The sequence below is a fragment of the Delphinapterus leucas genome, chromosome 1, assembly GCF_059928025.1.
Source record: "Delphinapterus leucas isolate spDelLeu-1000000601 "Yukka" chromosome 1, BTC_Dleu_Yukka2, whole genome shotgun sequence".
NCBI lineage: Eukaryota > Metazoa > Chordata > Mammalia > Artiodactyla > Monodontidae > Delphinapterus > Delphinapterus leucas.
In genome coordinates this window covers 181,225,855-181,247,308 of record NC_143129.1, presented here as the reverse complement: position 1 = coordinate 181,247,308, position 21,454 = coordinate 181,225,855, and the positions used below count along the sequence as shown (strand labels likewise).

The 21,454-nt window shown below is 53.4% G+C and overlaps 1 protein-coding gene across 3 annotated transcripts in view; it reads left to right on the top strand.

Annotated features, from left to right (window-relative positions):
- The window catches only part of TNFRSF8 (TNF receptor superfamily member 8), a 69,011-nt gene extending 49,199 nt beyond the window's left edge, over positions 1–19,812 (top strand). For 2 of the 3 annotated variants that reach the window (XM_022598698.2, XM_089901058.1), the window contains exons 9-15: positions 315–408; positions 687–829; positions 1,858–1,959; positions 2,094–2,147; positions 8,894–8,919; positions 11,819–12,008; positions 15,651–19,812. In XM_022598698.2, coding sequence (XP_022454406.2) covers positions 315–408; positions 687–829; positions 1,858–1,959; positions 2,094–2,147; positions 8,894–8,919; positions 11,819–12,008; positions 15,651–15,895 — 854 coding nt within the window. In that variant the 3' untranslated portion in view covers positions 15,896–19,812. The remainder of the gene's footprint in view (positions 1–314; positions 409–686; positions 830–1,857; positions 1,960–2,093; positions 2,148–8,893; positions 8,920–11,818; positions 12,009–15,650) is intronic. The other variant, XM_089901050.1, reaches the window with a different exon arrangement.
- Positions 19,813–21,454: the final 1,642 nt, after the last annotated feature.

Here is a 21,454-nt window from a genome sequence, read left to right as displayed (position 1 = left end):
CCAGGACACAGACCTGGGTCTGCCTGGCTGCAGTGTCCTTCCCGCCCCATGTTGCTACCTCCCTGGACGTCACTAGTCCAGATGGGTAGGGCTCCTTGGCACTGATTCCTTTTTTTTTTAAATTTAATTTTAAAAATGGAAGTATAGTTCATTTACAAGATATTGAATATAGTTCCATGCTATACAGTAGGTCCTTGCTGTTTATCTATTTTAAATATAGTAGTGTGTATCTGTTAATCCCAAATTCCCAGTTTACCCCTCCCTCCCCCCTTTCCCCTTTGGTAACCATCCTTGGTACCAATTCTAACCTGCAGGTACGGCTGAGAGGGACACCACCTATGAGCCACCTCCCCCGGGGACCCACTCTAACTGCAGCACCAACGCAGAGGACAGCGGGGTGCCCGCCAGGTGACTCCTTGGCTCCCTCTCTCCATTTGCCCTTCATACCCAGGGGATGTCCGGGGGAGTGGAAGTGGGACTTGGGATAGATCTCTGGGCCAAGCCCGCAAGTCATTTTGGAGAATGTGGGCCTAGGTCTGTGTTGCCACCATGGAAGCCCTGAAGGCCTAGAAACCCAGACCCTGCCCTCAAAGTGCCTGGCAGAGGCTGTAGGCAGGGGACCTGGGGTCTCAGGCCTCCTTTTCCATCTTGACTGTCCTTCTTACTTCTGGCCTCTCTCCCCGCAGCCCCACCCCCTCCCTGATCTCCCTGGCCAACTCCCTGACCGGTAAGGAGCGTGGAGGGGACGTCACCCACGTGCGGGGACGCGCCTCTATCTCAACCAGCACTCCTATATCCTCCTCCACAGGGAAGCCCACTCTGGTTTCAGGTAATGACCACCCCCATGAAGCAGGGCCTTCCTCCCTGGGGACCACAAGGAGGGAGGGTTCTCACTAGGTGACAACATCCACTTGGTTGGAGGCGGGAGGGACCAAGCCTGACCCCAGGTCTCCGGTTTCCTGATCTGGGGCTGTGACTCTGTCACTCGCTAGAGATGATTCCTTAATTCTTCTGAGCAGGGATTTTATTCACCCGCATGGTCCATAATTGCTACTCAGAAAATATTTGGTGACTGATTTCATGACCTTGACTAGTTTCTTACTTCTTCTGAGCTTCATCACCTGTAACGTTGTAACAGCATATACCATGCAGGGTAGTAAGCAGTGTCCAGTACACATGAGCCTTACCCGCTCCCCTTAGACGGTCGCTCTAAGTACCATGCGTTTTAGGACTTGCAGTTCTACCCTTAGACACTAGGTGGCAGTAGTTCTCAGGCCAGCGGCGCTCAAAGAGGTCCTGGATTTGGCACCATCAGCAACTTTTTAGAAAAGCAAATTACCAGCCCGACCCCAGACTACTGAATCAGAATCTGCATTTTAACATGGTCCCCAGGAGATTCATATGCACAGGAATGTTTGAGAAGCACTTATCTGGCACATGCTACTTTTTTAACATCTAAAAATGGACTTTAAAGAATAATAATTATATATTGATTTTCAAAAGTAGCAAAGCAAGTTAAGTATTAAGTGGTAAAGAAATATATCCAGATAGTGGTTAAGAGCGTGGGCTCTGGAGTCCCCCTGGCCTGGCCTAATGTGCTTCCTAGAGCCAGGTGAGGAAGGACAGGTGGGTAAGCGCTGGACAAGATAGATAGAGACAGGATCTGGATTTCTGTCCTGGCTTGGCAAAGGACCAGGTTCTGTCAGCCACAGTAGAGTCTGTGTCCAGGAGGAAGTAGTCTGGGGCGAGGGCTGTCCTGTGTGGTTGCTATAGGGCCCCGGCTCACTGCCATGATGCAGACTTCGGGGGCCACCAGTGCCAGGGCAGGCGAGAGTGCAGGGCGCCTCTGTGTTCCAGGACCTGTGCTCTTCTGGGTGATCTTGACACTGGTGGTGGTCGTCAGCTTTGGCTCCTTTCTCCTGTGCCACCGGAGGGGCTGCAGGAAGTGGATGGGGCAGAGTGAGTGCATGTGTCCTTGGGGCCTTGGGAGGGCAGGGTGCTCTGTCCTAGCCTGGCCTGGGTCCCTCTCCCACCCTGCCCGCTGAGGCTGTCTGAGGCTGGCCTCCCTAGCCTTCCTCCCATTGTCGTTTCAGAGCTCCACCTGTGCTACCCAGTCCAGAACTTCCAGCCCAAGCTGGAGCCTGTGGGTGAGTGTCCAGAGGTCCAAAGGGGCTACGTGCGGCTACACAGCAGCTCTGGACCGTGGGTTTGGATCTCCCCCGGGGTTCCCTCTGTAGGGGTTCCCACAAGCTGCTCCTCCTTTCTGTGCAACCTCATCTGTGATGGGAATATAATGTGGGTGGAAACTCTGTGACATGCCCTGTTCGGCGTCGGATGAAGTTTCAAAAATCCACCTTATCCTCCATTCTTGCCTCTATTGTGCCCTCAGGAGAGGTCTTCCCTTCCTCTCTTCTCTCTGTCGCCCCTTCCCAGCCTCCCTATTATTTTCCCCTCCCCATTCCTCCCTTCCTCCTCTCACTCCCTCCCTCCTGCTGGCAGCTGAGGGCATAGGGGTCGGGGTGGGGGTGGGTGTAGGCTGACAGGGCTAGAATCCTGATTCTGCCCCTTATGAGCTACATGACCTTGGGTGAGTTACTTAATTCCTCTGTGTCTCGGTTTCTTCATCTGTAAAATGGGAACAGTGGGGCCTAATTCAGAGGGCGGGCGTGTGGATCCGTCGCGATGGGCCTGTTAAGTGCTGTGCGGGGCACCTGCACGTAGTCAGAGCTCAGCACATAGTGGCTGCTGTCTGCTGATGCCCACCCCCGTGTCTGGGGCCTTTTTCCTCAGCAGGAGTCCCAGGCCTTCCTGAGTTCTACATTTTTCTGAACTCCTCTCTCTGATCCCTGGCCAGCCTCCAAGCCACCTCTTCCAGGCAGCCTTCCATGCTCCACCCATCCAGGCAGCAGACTCTTTCAGCTCTCACCTCGGGGGAGGGGACCCCAGCCATCTTGTGCCAAGTGTCTCCTTTCCTCTGGGCAGCCTCTTTCAAGGCAGGGCAACGTCCTCCTCAGCATGTCACAAGCATTGATTGAGCACCTACTGTGTACAGGCCCTGACCACAGGGGAAGGAGTGGACAAATGGTCTGAACTTCCCTTTCTGGTTTCAAGGCAGGCTCCCGCAAAGGGACTCACTGACTGAGGAGCCCCAGGAGAGGCAGGTGATGCTCTTCGTTCCGTAAAGAAGAGACAAGACCCGGGGCCACACCACCTGTAGGGGCCACACCAGATTCAGGCGCTGGTCCTGGAGACGGCCGATCTTGCTTGTAGAGGGCTCAGTCCTGCCCCCGCTTCCTTCCTCCCCACCAGGTTGTCTACCACCCAGTGCCCACCCTGGAGCCCAGTGGTCAACTCAGACCCTGCCCCCCAGGTCCCCAGGCCCCATGGAGAGCCTTGCTGTAGCACGGTTTCTGACTTGGGCCCCTGAACACAGTCCCGTGAGGCATGTTTTGGATTTGATGAGTTTCACAAGCAGGTGCTTGCGTTCCCTTCGCAAGGGGGGTTTTTGTGTTTTGACAATTTCAAGCCTTTTTCCGTGAGCTGTCAGGCTCAGTGTCTCACTGAAACCCGCGTTTGCTTTCTTGACATTTTTCTAGTATTAGAGTTTCCATTGCTGTCAGTTTATTTTTTTTTCTTCAAACCTCCGTGATAGCAGTTTTGTCACACACACACACACACACACACACACACACACACACACAAGACAGAGAGAGAGCAAGAAAGACAGAAAGCACCTTCCCTTAAGAAACCAGACCTACCAGGAACCAAGCCTGGGGCTCAGTGGTGGCCGCTCTGTTTGGGGCCGTTTCTGGCCCGCTGGCTTCCGGTGGGTCCCTGGGGGTCTGGTTCCCAGGCTCGAGAGGGAAAGAGGTGCCGCAGGGGGCAGGATGCGTATGGACTGAGCGGGGTGGATGCAGTGGGGCCTGGAAGGGTGCAGGAGCCTTTATCCACTCGTCTGCTCCTTCATGTCTCTGTGGGGCACTTCCTATTGGCCCTGTGCTGGGTACGGAAACCGCCCTCCCGAGCTTTCAGACCAGCATCAGTTGCTCAAGCGACTAAAGGCGAGCGGGATGGAAATGGTTGCCCCAGCCCTCCCGGTCCCGGAGCTCCAGGGCTGGGGGAGCCCCTGGTGCGGTAAGCCGTGCGTCAGCAATCTGGGCAGATGCCCCTTTGATGCTCACCCCCATCTCTGAATGGATTTGACTTGGTGACAGGCACACACGTGTTCTCATTTTACTCCTCCTTGTGAGGCGCCCACTGTTATCCCCATTTCACAGATGAGAAAGCTGAGGCACAGGAAGATGAAGGAACTTGTTTAAGGCCACTTGATTAATGAGCAATACGACCAACCAGGATTTTGTTGTTGGTGGTGGTGAGATTTTTGCATAAAGGGTCTCACCCTTGGCACTGTTGACATCTGCATGGGATCATTCTTTGCCAAGCGAGTTGTCCTGTGCGTTACAGGATGTCAGGCAGTTCCCTGGTCTCTAGACACCCCGGATACTAGTAGCTCCTCCTATCTGTGACAGCCAAAAATGTCTCCAGGTATGGCCAAATTTCCCCTGGAGGGGAATGTCACTCCTGGTTGAGAAACACTGATTGAAATTCTTTTAACCCTTCATTGTAAAGGACACTATAGTCATCACTTTATCTGCTACTTCAGGCAGGTTTAAGTTGGAAAAAGTTTTTGTTTGTTTTGAAACAATTTCAAACGTATAGAAAAGTCTCAAGGACGGTGCAGAGAACTTATTTTTTTTGAACCATTTGAGAGTAACTTACTGACATAATGCCGTATCATCCCTGAGTACCTGAGTGTGTATTTCACACGACTGTAGTCAAACCATCAAAATCAGAGAATTCACTTTGATGCATCACCACCAACTAATTCTCAGACCCCACTCAAGTTTCTTCATTGATCCAAATAATGTCGTATAGAACAAAAGAATGCAGTTCAGAGTCTCGTACTGCATTTGGCGATTGGGTCTCGTGTCCCCTCCAGTCTGTATTTCCCTCCCGGTCATGACCTTGCCACTTTGGAAGATTCCACCAGTGATTCTGTGGCTGGCCCTCACCTTGGGTTTGCTTGACGTTTCCTCACGCTTGGACTCAGGTGGTGCGTCTTTGGTGGGAGGATCCCAGGAGTGGGTCATCCACCCCGCCAGGTTTCCCTTTGTCCCTTCCCTGCCGTGTTCACCACGAGCCCTTGATTAGGGTGGTGTCTGCCAGGCTTCTCCACCGTGAAGTCCTCTTTCCTCCGTGGTTATTGCTAAGTACTCTGAGGCTCTATGAATAACAGGTGCCTCATCAACTTTGCTCCATTTCTGTATGTATATCTGTCTGGACTCATGGATTCCTCTCTTACTGTACTGCCATCATTACTTAACTTGATGCTCACATTTTCCCAGGCTAGGGAAAGTGGGGACCCCTTCAAGCTGGCTGCTGTGTCCTTTTGTCCCCATCCTTCTGTGTTTGGAGCACTTGTTTTTTCTTTCTTTCTTTCTCTTTCTTTCTTTCCTTCCTTCCTCCCTCCCTCCCTCCCTCCCTTTCTTTCTTCCTTCCTTCCTTTTTCTTTCTTTCTTCCTTTCTTTCTTTCTTTCTTCCTTCCTTCCTTTCTTTCTTTCTTTCTTCTTCTTTTTTCCTTTTTGGCCGAGATGGGAGAGTTGTGGGATCTTAGTTCCCCAACCAGGGGTTGAACCCTGGCCCTCAGCATTGAGAGGGCCGAGACCTAACCACTGGACCGCCAGGGAATTCACTGGAGCACTGCTTTATTCTACGATATTCCCAGCTTAGCTTGTAATTCCCCGCCCTGTCCTGGATTTGAATCTAGGGTGCTTGTTGCCAAACGCCTTCCCTGGGTCTGTTCTGCTTTCCACAGAAGCTGGGACCCCAGGCCAGAGAGGGGATGGGACTGAAAGGGAAGAGCGATGGGAATGGAAGGGATGGATAACTTGGGTGTCAGAACCCACGTGCTTGGCTTGAGCAGCCCTCAGAGAAGCCCTGGGAAACCAGGCACTTCTCCCCGAGGGAGGAGGGGCCCACCGATGTCCAGTGCGTGTGTCCCTGGACTTGTGTCCTGGGATGCTGGACATATTTTATGAGAAAATTGTTCTTATTCCAAAGAGCAAGGATACCAATAAGTGAAGACAGTGGACTGAAGCAACATTTTAGGGGAAAAGCACTTATGAAATCTGACCTCTGTACTTGGCACGATTTGCTCTAGGTCTTTATCAAAGTACACATGAGGGTTGTAACACGCCTGTAGGCTGATGTTGGTGCCCTCCGGATTCTACCTTTTCACCTCGATGTTATTTTATGCTTGTTTCCGAGAGTCAGTATCGAATGCTGGTTTTCTTTTCGGTGTGATGGAGTTGCCAAGCCACTGGAGTATCCTGGGGCCCCTATGTGCTAGGCGGCATCCCGGTCACCTTCTCTTTTAAACGTTTTAATTAAAAAATTCTAAATGGACTTCATTTTTTAGAGAAGTTTTAGACTTACAGAAAATTTGAAAAGTTAGTACAGAGAGTTTCCGTATAGCCCACACCCAGTTTCCTCTATCATGAGCATCTTACATCAGTGCGGTAAGTTTGTCGCAATAAACGAACCAATACTGATACATTACTATTGTATTAACTAAAGTCCATATTCTGTTCAGATCTACTTAGTTTTGCCTAATGTCCTCTCATTGCTCCAGGATCCCACCCAGTATACCACATTACATTTAGTCATCATGTCTTAGGCCCATCTGGCCTGCGACAGTTTCTGGCTTTCCTTGTTTTTGCTGACCTTGGCAGTTTTGAGGAGTTAAGGCGCGTCCCACAACTCGCTTGTCGGTTAAGTTGTAGGATGGCTCTCTGCTTAGACTGTGCCTAGTGTCTTTCTCCTGATTAGATTGGAGTTGTGGGTTTGGGAGAGGAAGACCATATGGGTTCAGTGTTATTTTCATCACAACATATCAAGGGTTTTGCTCTCAACGTGATTAATCCCTGGGCACCTTCACTTTTGAGATCTCATTTAATCTTCATAAAAACCCTCCAAAGTTGGCATGACCTGTCCCCTTTTCCAAATGAGAGAACTAAAGGCTGGGAAAGGTGAAAGATGTCGTGCTGGGGTTTCACTGCTAGGAAGGCCTGCGACGAAGGACTGCTAAGCTGCTTTATCGTTTGGCACCTGTCTTGTTTTCCACTTTTTGGTTATTAGAAACTGCACCGCTGTGCACAGGCTGGTCGCTTTCCTTCGGGTTATTTCCTGAGGGTGTGTCCCTGAAGAGGGATTACTGGGTCAAAGTGTGTGAAGTTTTCATTGCCCAATGGCTTTTGAGAAAGAGGAAACCAGTTCATAGGCATCAGCCGCTGTGTTCCTGTTTACCCGCGTCCTCTCCAAGACTGCATTTTATCATTTTAATTTCTTTTGTCTTGTTACTTTGTCACACCCTTTTTTCCCCCCAAGACTTGCTGCCAAATAGTTGGCTGTTTGCAAAAGTCAAAATCACTCTCAAAGGACGAAGATTTGGCTTCACTGACATCCTTTAAAAGAATGTGCCTCAGGCCAGACAGTGTTTCTCAAAGTGCTGGCTCAGGCGATGGACAGTGGCTGCCTCGTGGGAGGGGCCACGGCCTCTCAAGGTGACCACTCTGCTGGCAACAGCAGTTACCAGATTTGTTAAATCGAGAGTCAAGAATTGTGTCATTTTACACATGTGCTTCTTTTGACCATTATTCTGATCCATTTCCACTTTAGACACTTTACCTGCTGATGGTCATTTAAAAGGGACATGGAAGAGTGTCCTCCAGACTGACCTGGTGTCCACACAGCAGGTTCAAACTGCCCGTCTTGTATTTTCGTGGTCAGTCGGCCTCCAGTGAGCGTTTCTGCTAGGATTCGGGGATGCTCATTCCCTAGAGGGGCTGAGGTCAGACGGTCTTCCAGAGGTGACTTAGCTGGCATGCTGGCCTCTTTTCACGAGGTTTCTCTGGTTAGGTGTGCACACCGAATAGCAACAAAAGCCAAGTCTCTGTAGGTGATTTCTTCGGGAGTCGTAAGAGGCCGTGTGCCCCCAGAGGACGGTCAGCTCCTAGGAGTTGACTCGCCCCGGCTTAGACAGGCGCCTGGTACCATCTCCAGCTTTCCCAGGTGGCCACTGGGCCGTGATTAAATGTCAGCATATACTTGACCATGACCCGGAGCCCAGTTTAATACGAGAGGAAAGTTGGAGAGGAGGGTGGGGTTTGGGATGAGAAGAAAAAGGTTGTGCCCTAAGGGTCATTGCATACTGAGCCCACCAGAGGGTGGGATGACCGGTGAGACCGGTCACGTGGGCTATTTCAGGCACACGTGATAGAAAACCGAACTCACGCTGGCCTGAGCCAAAAGGGCTCCGGGGTCCACTGGCTTTAGGCATGTCCGATGCAGGTCTAAGAAAAGGTCCTCAGGACCTGTCACCCGCTCTCTATCGCCTAGGGGTCCTCCGTGTGAGTTTCACATGGTGCTCTGGGCCGTTCTGGCCTCTCCAGCCCCTGGAGGCCACCAGGTGGTAGCAGCAGTCGCAGACCAACTTCTGACCCAGCAGAAGTGTCTTCGGTCCAGCTGGGGTGCACGCTCGTCCTGAGCCAGTCCTGTGCATGTGTGGGAGCGGGAGGGCTGTGCAGGGGTCTGGTGTGCTGAGGGGCTTGGTGGCTGGAAGAGAGGTGACTCCCCCGTTCTCTGGCTGCCGCTGGGAAGTGAGCCCCTGTGCCCTGGACCTGAAACCCGTCCACTACTCTCCAGGTCTGACCGAGGCACCAGCTGCCACCCTGGGGGCAGCGGAGGGGGCATTTGCCCACAGGTTGGGGGGGGGCAGGGCCAGGCAGCTGCCAGACCCACCTTGGTGAAGTCACTGCTCTTTTGTTCTTTGCAGATTCCAGGCCCGGGAGGAACCCAACAGTAAGTAGCCCCTCCCTTGCCTCCACCCCAGCTTTGTGCCCCTAACTCTGACTCCTTCCCTAGCAGATCTGCTGGTTCTGAGAGCGGCTGCCTGGATCCCAGCCCTCCCAGGGCCCAGGTGCAGGCTCCCCTGCAAGTTAAGGCCGGGTCTGCCCCACACAGGGAGCGCTGAGCACAGTGGGGCCTGAGCCAGACCCTGGCGGAGGATGCAGAGCCCCACCCCAGACAGCAGCCTTGGTTCCTGGCTCATCCTGCCGGGGACTTCCAGAAGGGCCTGCCAGACAGTGGGTTTGGTTTTGGCCATGTGGGTGCCAGGTGTGGTCAGAGGGAAGGCTGTGTTCATTCCCCCCTTTCTCCATCACTCCTCCGTGAGTCTCGTCCTCAAAGCTGGGATGTCGAATCAGCAGCACAAACTTCTGAAACTTGAGCTTTTCTCATGTGGAGCACTTACGCTGCACCAGGCACCTGGCTTCGTGCTTTCTGGAAGTTGCTCTGGGTAGTCCTTACAAAACACAGAGGTTGGTACTGTAGTCCCACTGTATAGAAGAGGAAACGGGGGCCCAGACAGGAAAGGTGCTTCCACGGTTGGAAAATAGATCAGCTAGGATCTGAGGCCTGGTTTGTGTGACTCCGAAGCTGGTGCTCTGAACTGTTACCCTGAGCTGCCTCCTAGCAAGAGCATTTTCACCTGCCTTTTATGAAGCGCTCGCCGTGTGCAGGCGCTGGGCTGGGGGCTTTGCACATGTTACTGCTGGTCCTGCAACCACCCAAGATGCGGTGCGTACACCAGGCCCTCATTGGGCTTGTCCTGGCGCCCTGCTCTGTGCCCAGCCTCCCAGGGGCAGCGTGGGGACCAGTGCGGGGGGGGGGGAGCAGGGGCACTGCCCTCCACAGCTGAGGGGCGGAGCAGGACAAAGCACACCATATGGGCTGGGTCTCAGGTGTGTATGGTTCGCCCACTTTTTTTCTTTTCCACTTAACAGTTCTCTGTTACTTTCTTTTTTTTTTTTTTTTTTTTTTTTTGCGGTACGCGGGCCTCTCACTGTTGTGGCCTCTCCCGTTGTGGAGCACAGGCTCCGGATGCGCAGGCTCAGCGGCCATGGCTCATGGGCCCAGCCGCTCCGCGGCATGTGGGATCCTCCCGGACCGGGGCACGAACCCGCGTCCCCTGCATCGGCAGGCGGACTCTCAACCACTGCGCCACCAGGGAAGCCCTGTTATTTTCTTTTAACTCAAATTTTCGTACATGAGAACGGTTTCCATCCTTTATCTTTAAACAAAATAGATGGAACCACAATACAAGTTCAAGTTCAAATCATGGGAGGTCACATTTAGACATGCTTGGGTCAGACAGGTTGCTGTTATGAGGCCAAGAAATTTCATGAAAAGGTATTTAACGATTTATAAGATAATCAAATATCTTTTGGCCATGTGGGCCAAAGCATCAATAGTAACATGTTCAAGAATGCCGTCTTTTGGACTTCAAATTGTTTTAAAAGAATATTCAGGGGACTTCCCTGGTGGCGCAGTGGTTAAGAATCCACCTGCTAATGCAGGGGACACGGTTTCGAGCCCTGGTCCAGGAAGATCCCACGTGCTGCAGAGCAACTAAGCCCGTGCGCCACAACTACTGAGCCTGCGCTCTAGAGCCTGCAAGCCACAACTACTGAGCCCTCGTGCCACAACTACTGAAGCCTGCGTGCCTAGAGCCCGTGCTCTGCAACAAGAGAAGCCACCACAATGAGAAGCCCACGCACTTCAACGAAGAGTAGGCCCCGCTCACCACAACTAGAGAAAGCCCGCACGCAGCAACGAAGACCCAGTGCGGCCAAAAATAAAATGAATAAATAAATTAAAAAAAAAAAGAATACTCAAGATTATGTAGCTATACTTTCTGCCTCACTCAAACTCATTCCCTTTTGAAGGCTGAAGGTAAATGGTATTTACATTAGAACATTTTACAAGAGCACTTCTCCTTGGCACTTACAGAAAAGTGAAAAACGAAACCGACATTTTCCTGAGACATAACTGTTTTTAGAATACATTAGTGTGATCATAAAAGGCTGCTGTCCCAGGAGCAGGGGAGTTGGGGTGGGCCTGGAGCTGATACCTGTAGACTGGGGCTAACGTGCATGGATTCCAAAGCGAGATACTGGGTGGGGTTCAAGCATTGGCCGGACACTTACCAACTAACGCTGAGCAAGTTACTTGACTCTTCTTTTTTTTTTAGATGTTGGGGGTAGGAGTTTATTAATTTTTATTTATTTCTGCTGTGTTGGGTCTTCGTTTCTGTGCGAGGGCTTTCTCTAGTTGTGACAAGTGGGGGCTACTCTTCTTTGCGGTGTGCGGGCTTCTCACTGCGGTGGCTTCTCTTGTTGTGGAGCACGGACTCTAGGTATGCGGGCTCAGTAGCTGTGGCACACGGGCTTAGTTGCTCTGCGGCATGTGGGATCTTCCCAGACCAGGGCTCGAACCCATGTCCCCTGCATTAGCAGGCAGATTCTCAACCACTGCGCCACCAGGGAAGCCCCTACTTGACTCTTCTGTGCCTCAGTTTCCTGATCTGTAAAATGGGGAGGGTGCTAATATTAGCCACCTTGTAGAGTGGTTGTTAAGGATTAACACATGTCAAGGGCCACGCACGTGGTAAGCATCGTATGCAATGCTGACAGTATCATTATTTAGTGCAAGTTAAAAACAACGTGACTTCACAGGGTCCCACACTCAGGTATGTCAGGCTATCAAGGCTGAGAAGCCCAGGGTAGCGCATGACGGCTTAAAGCAGAGAGGGAGACTCATTGGGGTCTATGGAGATGAAGAAACGGGGGTTCCCCAGCTCAGAGACTGGGGGAGGTTGGGGCATCCTGCGTCAGCGCCATTTCCTCTGTGCCCACTGCAGCTGATCAGGAGGGCATCGGTGGCAGAGCCTGGCCTTGAGGAGCAGGGGTTAACGAGCCCCCCAGCTGTGGAGACCTGCCCCAACCTGGAGAGCCTGCAGCTGTTGGAGGCCAACCCAGCCAGCAGCCCCTCCACCTCCATGGACCTTCCTGAGCCCCGAGGGACCACGGAGCACACCAACAACAGGATTGGTGAGTCGGCCTGTTTGGGGGGTCCAGGGGTGCTCAGGGGCAGGAGAGATGGGCCCTGAGCCCCCAGCGGGGACTAGAGACCCTGAGGACGGAAGGCCCAGCAAGGAAGAGGCAGGGGTTCCTCCACTGGCCCTCATGAGTAGGAGACAATTTCTGTGGAGGAGTTAAGCCACTCTCAGGGGGTATGGAGCAGCTGCCTCCGCCTCTTCATCCCAGTGTAAATTTCTGTAAAATAGGGATAGCAGGAGTTCTGCCTTCACGGAGCCCATCGTGAAAATTCGTGAAATGATGTGCATGAAGTCGTCCTGGGGGGTGGGGCTCCCCCTGCCTGGTGCCTGCTCTGATTAGAGGGAAAGTAACCGCCAGCCCAGCCCCCAACGAAGGGCCCCTGAGGGCTATGGAGGGAGGCATCAGGGAAGTAAGAGCTGCCGCTCGGCTGACGCATTTGGGCATGGCACGCTCGTCACCTCTTGTCACACAGCCTTCCGAGGATGGGGTCTTTCCCTCCTTTTTCCAACTGGGGAAACAGCGGTTCAGGGGAGAGAAGTGATTTTCCCAGTCACACAGCTACCAAGTGGCAGCATGGCTGCAGGCTCCGAAACCCCCGGTCTGTCCGCATCAGTACCCTGCAGTGGAACCCGGAGGCCAGCGCGCCCCGAACTGTAGCCACCCTCCAGCCAGGACGAAACTTCCGTTCCCGAAGGCCTCCTTGCCTCTCTCCCCCTCCTCTCCACCCTGCTACAACCAGAACGTTTCTACCAAAATGGTTACCTGCCCATATTACACCCCTGCTTGAAGCCCTCCAGGGGGTCCCTGGTACCTGCAGGGTGAATTCCAGGCTTCTTATTCTGGCATTTAAGCTGCCTCCTCCCCACCAGGCTTGCCAGCCTCCCCACCCCACGGGTCTGCTCCTTCCTCCCACTCAATGTCAGTTTCCTAATCACCGGAGCCCTTTCTCACTTCTGAGCTCCGGGGGCGCTGCTTTCTCACCTGAAACAGCCAACTCCACCTCCTTGAATCTAGTTAATTCTCGATGTCCTGAGGACCCTGTTTATTTGCCTCCTCCTCCAGGAAGCCCTCCCTGCCCTCTCCACTCTCCCGTCTAGGAGACGCCCCTGTGCTGTGTGGCCCCAGAGCCCAGGCCTCCCCTCCTAGTGTCCTAAGCACCCAGCAGTGTGTGTTTGCAGCCTCCTTCCCCACCCCCACCCCCATCCACTTGGCTGTTAGCTCCCCGGAGGCAGGGCCTTAATTGGCTCCAACTCTGTCTTTGGAGGGTTAACCATCACTGAGATAATTCCAAAGAGGCATTTGTGATCGTCCTACACATTTGTGTGGCAGGGATTGGTGGATAGAACTCTTTAGGGCAGAACCCTTAGCACCAAACTGAAACTTTTGGAATTGTAGCTTTCAGCAAGTTTTACTGGAAAAGAATGTATTTTGGGAAATACCACTGAAAGCATCTCCTGCAAATTTCCTAAGAAGTCCTAATTTGAACAGTTGAGTCAATGCTGAGTGCAGTGCCTGGAGCCACAGGGCTGGGGCTCTGGGAGTGTTTGCGGGGGAAGGGGGAGGGAGGCACCAGGCTCCCAGGTGGGCTGGGGCTTGGGCAGCCTGGCCTGTAAGCCTGGCTGGTAAGCAGGTTGGAGATTCTCTTGGGACATTCAAGAGATGGTGAGCCCTTTGTTCTCCTGACACCTCCCGAGAGGAGTACCCCCTTGTACAGTTCCCAAGGGGACCAAACTCTGGTTGCACTTTACCCCTCTACCCCTGGGCACCGGGCAGGGGGAGCCCCTTCCCCTCATCTTCATCCCCCTCCCCGTCCAGGACAACTTCCTTGGATTCTGGAGCCCTGGGTGGGGCAGGAATCCAAGCAACTTCTGGAAGACCCTCCTCTCCCAACTTGGGAGTGGGCAGCCCTGTGATGGGGGATAAGAGCTAGAGGAATCAGGACCCGAGGAATGTGAGGGGATCACAGCCTGGCCCCCAGCCTTGCCTGCTTCTCCCTGGACAAACTTACCCCTCTTCTTCCACACCCCTACTCCTGTCTGTCTGTCTGTCTGTCTCATCTCCTCTAGCACTGTGCGGCCTCCTCTGTGTTCTCTGTCACCTCCTGGGGTCCCCTGTCCCTCACCATCACTGGCTCCCATCTTTTGCCAGCCCTTTTGGTCAGGTTCCCAGGGCAAAGGACCTGCAGGTCTTGATGGAGGGTATGTGGCTTGAGGCCACGCTCTCTCTTTTGGGGTGTAGGGGGGGCTCCCAGCCCATAGCTTGTTTCACGCTTGGAGCCTTCCCTCTAGTTCTCACTGCTATTTTGAACACTTCTCTCTATCCTGGAAGTATTAAAGACCAAAACAGAAGAACTGGCATTATGCAATGGCGTTGAGCATGTGGGGGCCCCCAGAATCTCTGGGGGGTTCCTGAATCGGAGGGGCATAACTGGGTTCCTCAGAGAGGCAGGGATCCCGAGCTCCCTGCCCCACCCTAGCACTCAAGTTCCCTCTTGAGCTTCCCCATTCGGACTCCAGAGAGAGTTCCAGGGCTGAGCGGCTGGGAGCTCGCACCCTGCCCTGAGCTCAAGGCCATCAGAAGCTGGGCTGCTGCTGTTTGGAGTTAGCTGACCTGGGTGAAGGCCAGGCTCCCCACGTCCCAGCTTCTTGGGCACCTTACTTAGCTCCCCTGAGACTCCAAAGCCCTAGTAGCAGGTGGTCAGCAGACCGTGGGGGATCATGCCTCTAACAGGCTGGGCTGCTTTTTCATCCACGCGAGCCACACAAGCAGCCCCATGTGCTAGGCAGGCACATGGCAATAAGCAATAAACGTCAAGCTATACCAGCCCCTGCAAAGCTGTCCAGATCATAGGCTGTTGGTGATTATTAACAGGGTTGAGGTTTCTGCAGGGTGTGACCATGTCTGGGTTTGCCCAGACTGAAGAGGTTCCTGGGATGTGGAACTTTCAATACTAAAGCCAGTAGGAGCAACTCAGGCAAACCAGGACATGTTGCTGTCCCCTTGCCACCACCACCCGGCCCCCGCCCCAGGTTTCTGCTTTAGGCGTGTGGATATGAACTGAAAGGGCGGCTGGGCAGGGTGGAGTTTCTTTGGGGATTTCTACTAACTGCCTGGTGACCTTGGGCAGGTCATTTAACATCCCTGGGCTCCAGATTCTTTATCTGTAAATGGGGATCACGATAGACTATCTACCTTGTGGAAGTGACGTGAGGATTCAGGAGCTAATGTGTGAAAAGCATCTGGAACGGCATCCGGCTAAACTCTGCGAGTGTTCACTGGTGCTATTGGTGTCCATGTCATTCTCCAATTTCTCCCCACGGCTTCCTTTCTCTCCTAACCCCGTTGTCTTCTCTTCTACCCCATCTTGGCAGAAGTGTAGGGAAAATCACAAGCACTTCCTATACGTGGGCCAGTCCTTAACCCCTCAGCACACAGTTCCTAGCTGTTTTATCTCCTTTGAGCCTCAGGATACCTGTGAAGTCGGCGGGGCCTACTGTGTATCAGAGAGGCTGTGCCATCTGCCTGAGGCCACACAGCAGAAGTGGCAGAGCTGGGACTGGGACCCTCCTCTGCCTCCTTGCTTCCATCCAGCTGGAGCTCTTGTCTCATCTCCCCCACCCTTTTGCCTTGCAGAGAACATCTACATCATGAAGGCTGACACCGTGATTGTGGGGACCGTGAAGGCCAAGGTGCCTGAGGGCCAGGGCCCGGTGGGGCTGGCAGGGCCCGAGTTCGAGGAGGATCTGGAGGTGGACCATGCCCCCCACTACCCAGAGCAGGAGACGGAACCACTGGCGGGCAGCTGTGGGGACGTTATGTTCTCGGTGGAGGAGGAAGGGAAGGAGGACCCCTTGCCCACGACCGCCTCTGGGAAATGAGGCCTGGCCTGGGCTGGGGCTGAGAGGGCAGCTGGGTGCCTCTGGGAGGCCACGGTGACCCTGGTGGCACCAAGCTGGTAACACCAACCTGGTGGCAGAGGCCCATCTGGCCTGAGGTGAGGTTCCAGCATCCAGCGGTAGACCCAGCCTATCAACGCAGGAGGTTCTGCTCGTCTGTACCTGCCTCCCCACCCAGCTGCCCCCCAACCCAGAGCCTGGGGAGCCCGGACCTGTGTGGCAGAGACAACCAAGGGGCTGGATCTGAACAGCGCTGTGTGTTGGGGCAACAGCCAGCCAGCAGGGCCTGGGCACCCTGCATTCTGCTGCTGCCAGCCCTTCCCTGTTCTGCAGCCTCCACGGTGGGCCCAGGGCCCAGCGCACATCACTGTTCCCGCAGCAGGAGGCCTCTCGGGACCCAGAGACCTGCAGATTCTTTGCAGCCGTGGTGCCCCTGCCTGGCCGGAGACCCTGCCCACCCAGCTGCTGCCTGGAGAAGGGCCTGCTCTGCTTCGCCCAGGGGGGCTCCCTCCCCGCATGGAGAAGGGGAACTGTGGGCCCTTCTTGGGTCCTTACCCACTCTGTGGGCACCTTGTGCTCTGTCCCGGGCCACCAAAGATGCGTCTTCCCCAGATCTGCCACGTGCACAGATCCTGGTGGTGCCAGGCCCTGCCTTCGGCTCTGGTTGCTCAGCACCCATGATGGGGGTGTGGGTGTCAGAAAACTACTTGGTTTCACTCAGACATTCTGCCGGAAAAGAAAGAGCGTTTCGTAGTTCAGTCTGGACTTCAGGATTTTTACGTTTCACACAGAGGAGTCAAGTGCCCTGACCTGGGGCTTCTTCCTGCTCTCCCCAGGGCTCTCAGACTCATGGCAACAAACAAGTGGTCTTGGAAAGGGAGTGTGGGCAGATGAGGCCCGGGGCACTGAGCTGCAGGCAGCCTGGAGACTGCTGGAATTACCCGTTGGAAGCCAGCCCCGGGAAGGCTGCTGTTTACTCACCAGCCTGCTTGGTCTCTGGAGGAAGTTGAGGCTGGCTCCGGCTTCACCAGGGTAGTTTCTGAAACCGCTCAGATGTTTTGGGGAAAGTTGGAGAGAGGCTGGATGCTGTGAGAGACCATTTACACCAGAACCTGAAGTTTACGTGGTCCGGACAATGACCAAAACCCCCTGTGCCCGGACAGTGTGAGGACTTTGCTCCCTCCTGCCACTACCCCCACCCCCCAAGGGCCCTTCACAAAACTTTGGTCCTTTAAAAATTCATAAGTTCCCTTAAAAAACAATCATAAGGCTCAGGAAATTCTCCCTGAGATTTGAGTACCTCTGAGCAGAAGGGTCCGAGCAATCTCTCTCCCCACAAGACAACGGCTCCCCCTTTACCTCTCTGCCCCAGACACCTAGGCTGCCAGCCTCTGGGGACAGGGAGACCCCTACCTGCTGGGACAGCCCTTCCCACTGCTGGAGGTTCTTCCCTGTGGATGGTGGCAGACCCTGTCCCTGTGGAACTCCCACTCCCTGGTTGGTCCAAGGCCCGGCCTTTGAGGCTACTCAGAATAAAGCACTCTCGTCCTAAGGCTCCCTTTGGTTATTGGCAGGAGGCATCCCTGGTCTCCCCACGGCCTTCTTCCCTCCGGGCTGGGCCCAGCAGCCTCACAGCTGGGGAAAAGGGAGTCACAAAGTAGCAGCGTGAATGCCCCAGCCTTCGGTAGCCCAGAGAGGACCGGGGGTGAATGTGAGTCGTGGGCTTGGAGCCTGAGCTGGGAGGCTCCAGCCTGCCTCCCTGGTGTCAATGAAAACTTAATCAGTCGATCTAAGAAAGAATTGGAAATTTTTATTCGAGCCAAATTTGAGGCTTATTACCCGGGAAGAGCATCTCAGAAGGCTCTGAGAATGGTTCTACCCATTGGAAGTCAAGACACAGTTTATAGAAGTTTTTTGAGACAGGGCTGTACATTCAATGACGTATTATTGACAGTTTATGTAATCCAGATCTAAGCCCGTGGCAGTGGGTCATGTGACCCCTTATAGGATCAAGAAGGAATGCTATCTTTTCAGGAGTTGTCCTGTTGATGCCGGGAGAATGCTGCTCTTTATGGCTGAGCGGGTATTCCTGCAGATGGGGGAGGTTTGGTCAATGCATAATGCAGATACACAATGCACAGTGCGGGGAGAGGGGAGGCCAAAGGGCAGAGAAGAATTCTTATGTTTAAATTTTTCTTGCCTTGCCATAAAAGATGGATTCTATTTCACAACTGGTCACAACTCAGGGGCAGTCTGGGGCCTGCATTCCACCACAGGCAGCCCGCCTGAAGCCCCGCTCTGACTATGTCTCCCCTGGTGGCTGGAAGAAGGAGACCTCTCCCATCCCACCCCCAGGACTCCAGTCCACACCCAGACCTCACAACCAGCCTGGCCATTGAACCAGCCACTGCCTGTCACATGGTCGATCCGAGAACCAGAGCGAATTTCCCTGCCCAGTGATGACGGACCCCTCCTTAACCTCTGGTCGTTCTGACATCCAGGTGGGCAGACAGACAAGGCCCCTGCTGCCCAGCGTAGCAGTTCCCAGGCTCTAAGGAACCGGCACACCCCTTTTCCTGAACAGTTGTAGTCAGGGAGTGACAGTAAGTAATAAGCGTCCTGCAGAAACTACCGCATTCAAAGAAAATCTATTGTTTCCCAAGACAGTCTTGTAGGTTGTAAACTGCACTAGGTTCTTAGAATCTCTAAGGCCAGGGCCAATCCCTAAGACAGGACAAAGGCCTGAATCTGCAGCGCATCCCTCCAGCCACGAGAGCCTAAAGAAGGTGTCTCTGGCATCCTCTCTGTCCCACGGTCATTGGGACCTGATTTGTTGAGCTGAACAGAAATGAAAATCTGTGCAGAGATGAGAGGCAGCTCTCTGGCCGCAGTTCCTTGTGTGCCTTCTCTCCTCCAGCCCTTCCTTGACTCTCCCTGTCCTCTACCATGTAACAGTGGGGGAAGTGTGGGGTGGGAGGTGTTGGGGCCAGGATGGGTCGGGGGAGGGATTCACAGGTAGGGCCAGAGAAGAACACTTTAATGCGTCAGTACCCTTGACTGGAAGCCAAAGTGAGAATATCAAAAGCTTCAAGGGCAGCTCCTTGGGCCTTAGGGAGCAGCCGGCCGAGCCCATCCTGGGCTCCTGCACCCCACCCGTCCGGGACCGCATAACCAGATCAGTGAACAAGGTCATTCTTGAGTGGGATCGTGCTCTGTGCTACCAGAGGGCCCCACTCGGGACTGTGGCAGAGAGTCTGGAGGGCAGGGCCAACTCTAGCCAGGTGGTCAGGGAGGGCTTCTTGCACTCCGCATGAGTGACATGATGGGTGGGCGAGGTGGGGGCCCGCAAGCATGCCGAGAAAGCAGGAGGCAGGGGGACCACAAATGCCAAGGCCTTGAGGTGGGGCGCTCCCGGTCCTGGGGTTCAGGAAGCACACCGCCTTGTAGAAGCATAGTGATCAGGGCAGAGAGGAAAGGGAGGTGAGCGGGACTGCCAGCTGGGCCAGATCCTGGAGGGCCTGATGGGCCGTTGTAAGGCACTTAGATTTTATCATAAATATTGTAAGAACATCAGTCTCTTTATATCTATTTTCCTCCTATTAGAACAATAAACATCCTGGTATTATCTCAGCAATGGGCAGGAAAGGCAAACCAGGGGCCGCGAAGGCCGTTTTGACCTAATTCAGAGGGAAGCTGGGCTAAAGAGGCAGCCGTTGCTGGTAGCCAGGAAGCTGTTGGATGTGTTTTCTCAGAAAGGGCAGGGGGCTGAGACTGCATTCCTGGTTAGCATTGCAGCCCTGGGCCCTCATCTGATGTCACCACCAGGAGTGAGGAGTCTGTCCAGTTTCCCCTTTCTTTGGGTGTCTTCCAGGAGAGTAAAAACCAAACCAAAAGATCCTGGAGGTTGGAGGCGTTTGTGTTTTGGTGTGGGGTGTGGGTCATTTTAGCATCGAGGCCTGCCCTTTCCTCCTTAGCCCTCCAGCACCTGCCTCTGTCCCATTTCATTACCCCTGCTTCCATGTAGGGGGAGGAATGGGCCCATTAGAGTTCAACCTCCAGGCCAAAGCAGTTCCCAGCTACACGGCCTCAGGTGAAGCTCTCAAAGCGCTTTTAACTTCAGTTTCCTGATCTTCAAAATGGACGTAATAATTATCTTCCAAGATGGTTGTGAGGTTCAGCAGTAAGACAGGTAAAGAGCTTGGCCTGGTGCTGGGCATATTTCCTGTTCAGTAAATGATATTCATCATATGTAGCATTTTATGAGCTTTAGAGATTGCCCAAGGCTTTCTACGTTCTTTGCATATTTGGGCTTCATAATAATAACTGAAAGGTAAATAGGCTGAGTATCAGTACCCCCTTTTATGAATTGAGGCTCAGAGAGGTTAAGAAACCAACCCACTGTCACATAGCCTGGAAGTGCCAGAGCTGGAATTCAACACTTCAACTCTGGCTGCCTCTGTGGTTGGGGCTGTGTCTACATCGCAGTTACCAACTGGCACTATGCCTTCTGGACCAGCTTCCTTTAGGAAGGGCAATTTTATTTTATTTTATTATTTTATTTTATTTTATTTATTCCCCTTTTATGGGGAGGCAGGGACGGTTGCAAGAGGCTGGGTAAAACCTTCCTGAGATCAAGTGGCTTTCTGATGCCTCTGACCAGGCAGAAAGGACACAGAGCTGACCTAGTCAGAGCCTTGTTTCTTGAAGCTGCTTTCCTTAACAGTGGTCTGATTCTGAGGTCAGGGTTGACACAAGGCTGGGAGGACAGGCAGGACAGAGAACGTGTGCTGGAGAACCTGTCTCCAGGAAGGGAGACATGTCAAGAGCAAGCCTCCCCATTTTACAGATGGGAAAACTGAGCCCCATAGAGGTACACAGTCTGCCTAAGGCCCAGCTTGGTGCTCTGTGGTGGAGATAGCTCTAGCCATACGCTGGGACCTGATGCAGGGAATCACTCTTTAGTCCAACGGAACAGTAAAGATTACTTGCCAATTTTTATTCTTCCTTTCTTTTTTTAACTGTTGTTAAAATAAAAGTAATTGTGGGGCTTCCCTGGTGGCGCAGTGGTTGACAGTCCGCCTGCCGATGCAGGGGACACGGGTTCGTGCCCCAGTCCGGGAAGATCCCACATGCCGCGGAGCGGCTGGGCCCGTGAGCCATGGCCGCTGAGCCTGCGCATCCGGGGCCTGTGCTCCGCAACGGGAGAGGCCACAACAGTGAGAGGCCCGCGTACCGCAAAAAAAAAAAAAAAAAAAAAAAAAAAGTAGTAACTGTGGTAAGAGACTTGGGTTCTTATTATAAGACAGCTTTGCAAGAGCCAAAGTGGTCCCCATAATCAGACAAGAATATTGTAGGAAAAGGGCTTTGCAGCTTCACGGGCATGTGGCCTGTACAGTCACAGGGCCCCAAGCTTAGAAGGAGCCGTGCTTGGTTTAATGCTCTGCTGTTGCTGTCTGAAAAATCGATAATTTTTGAACAAGGGGCCCTGTGTTTTCATTTTTCTCTGGGTTCCCAAGATTCTGTAGCTGATCCTGCATAAGG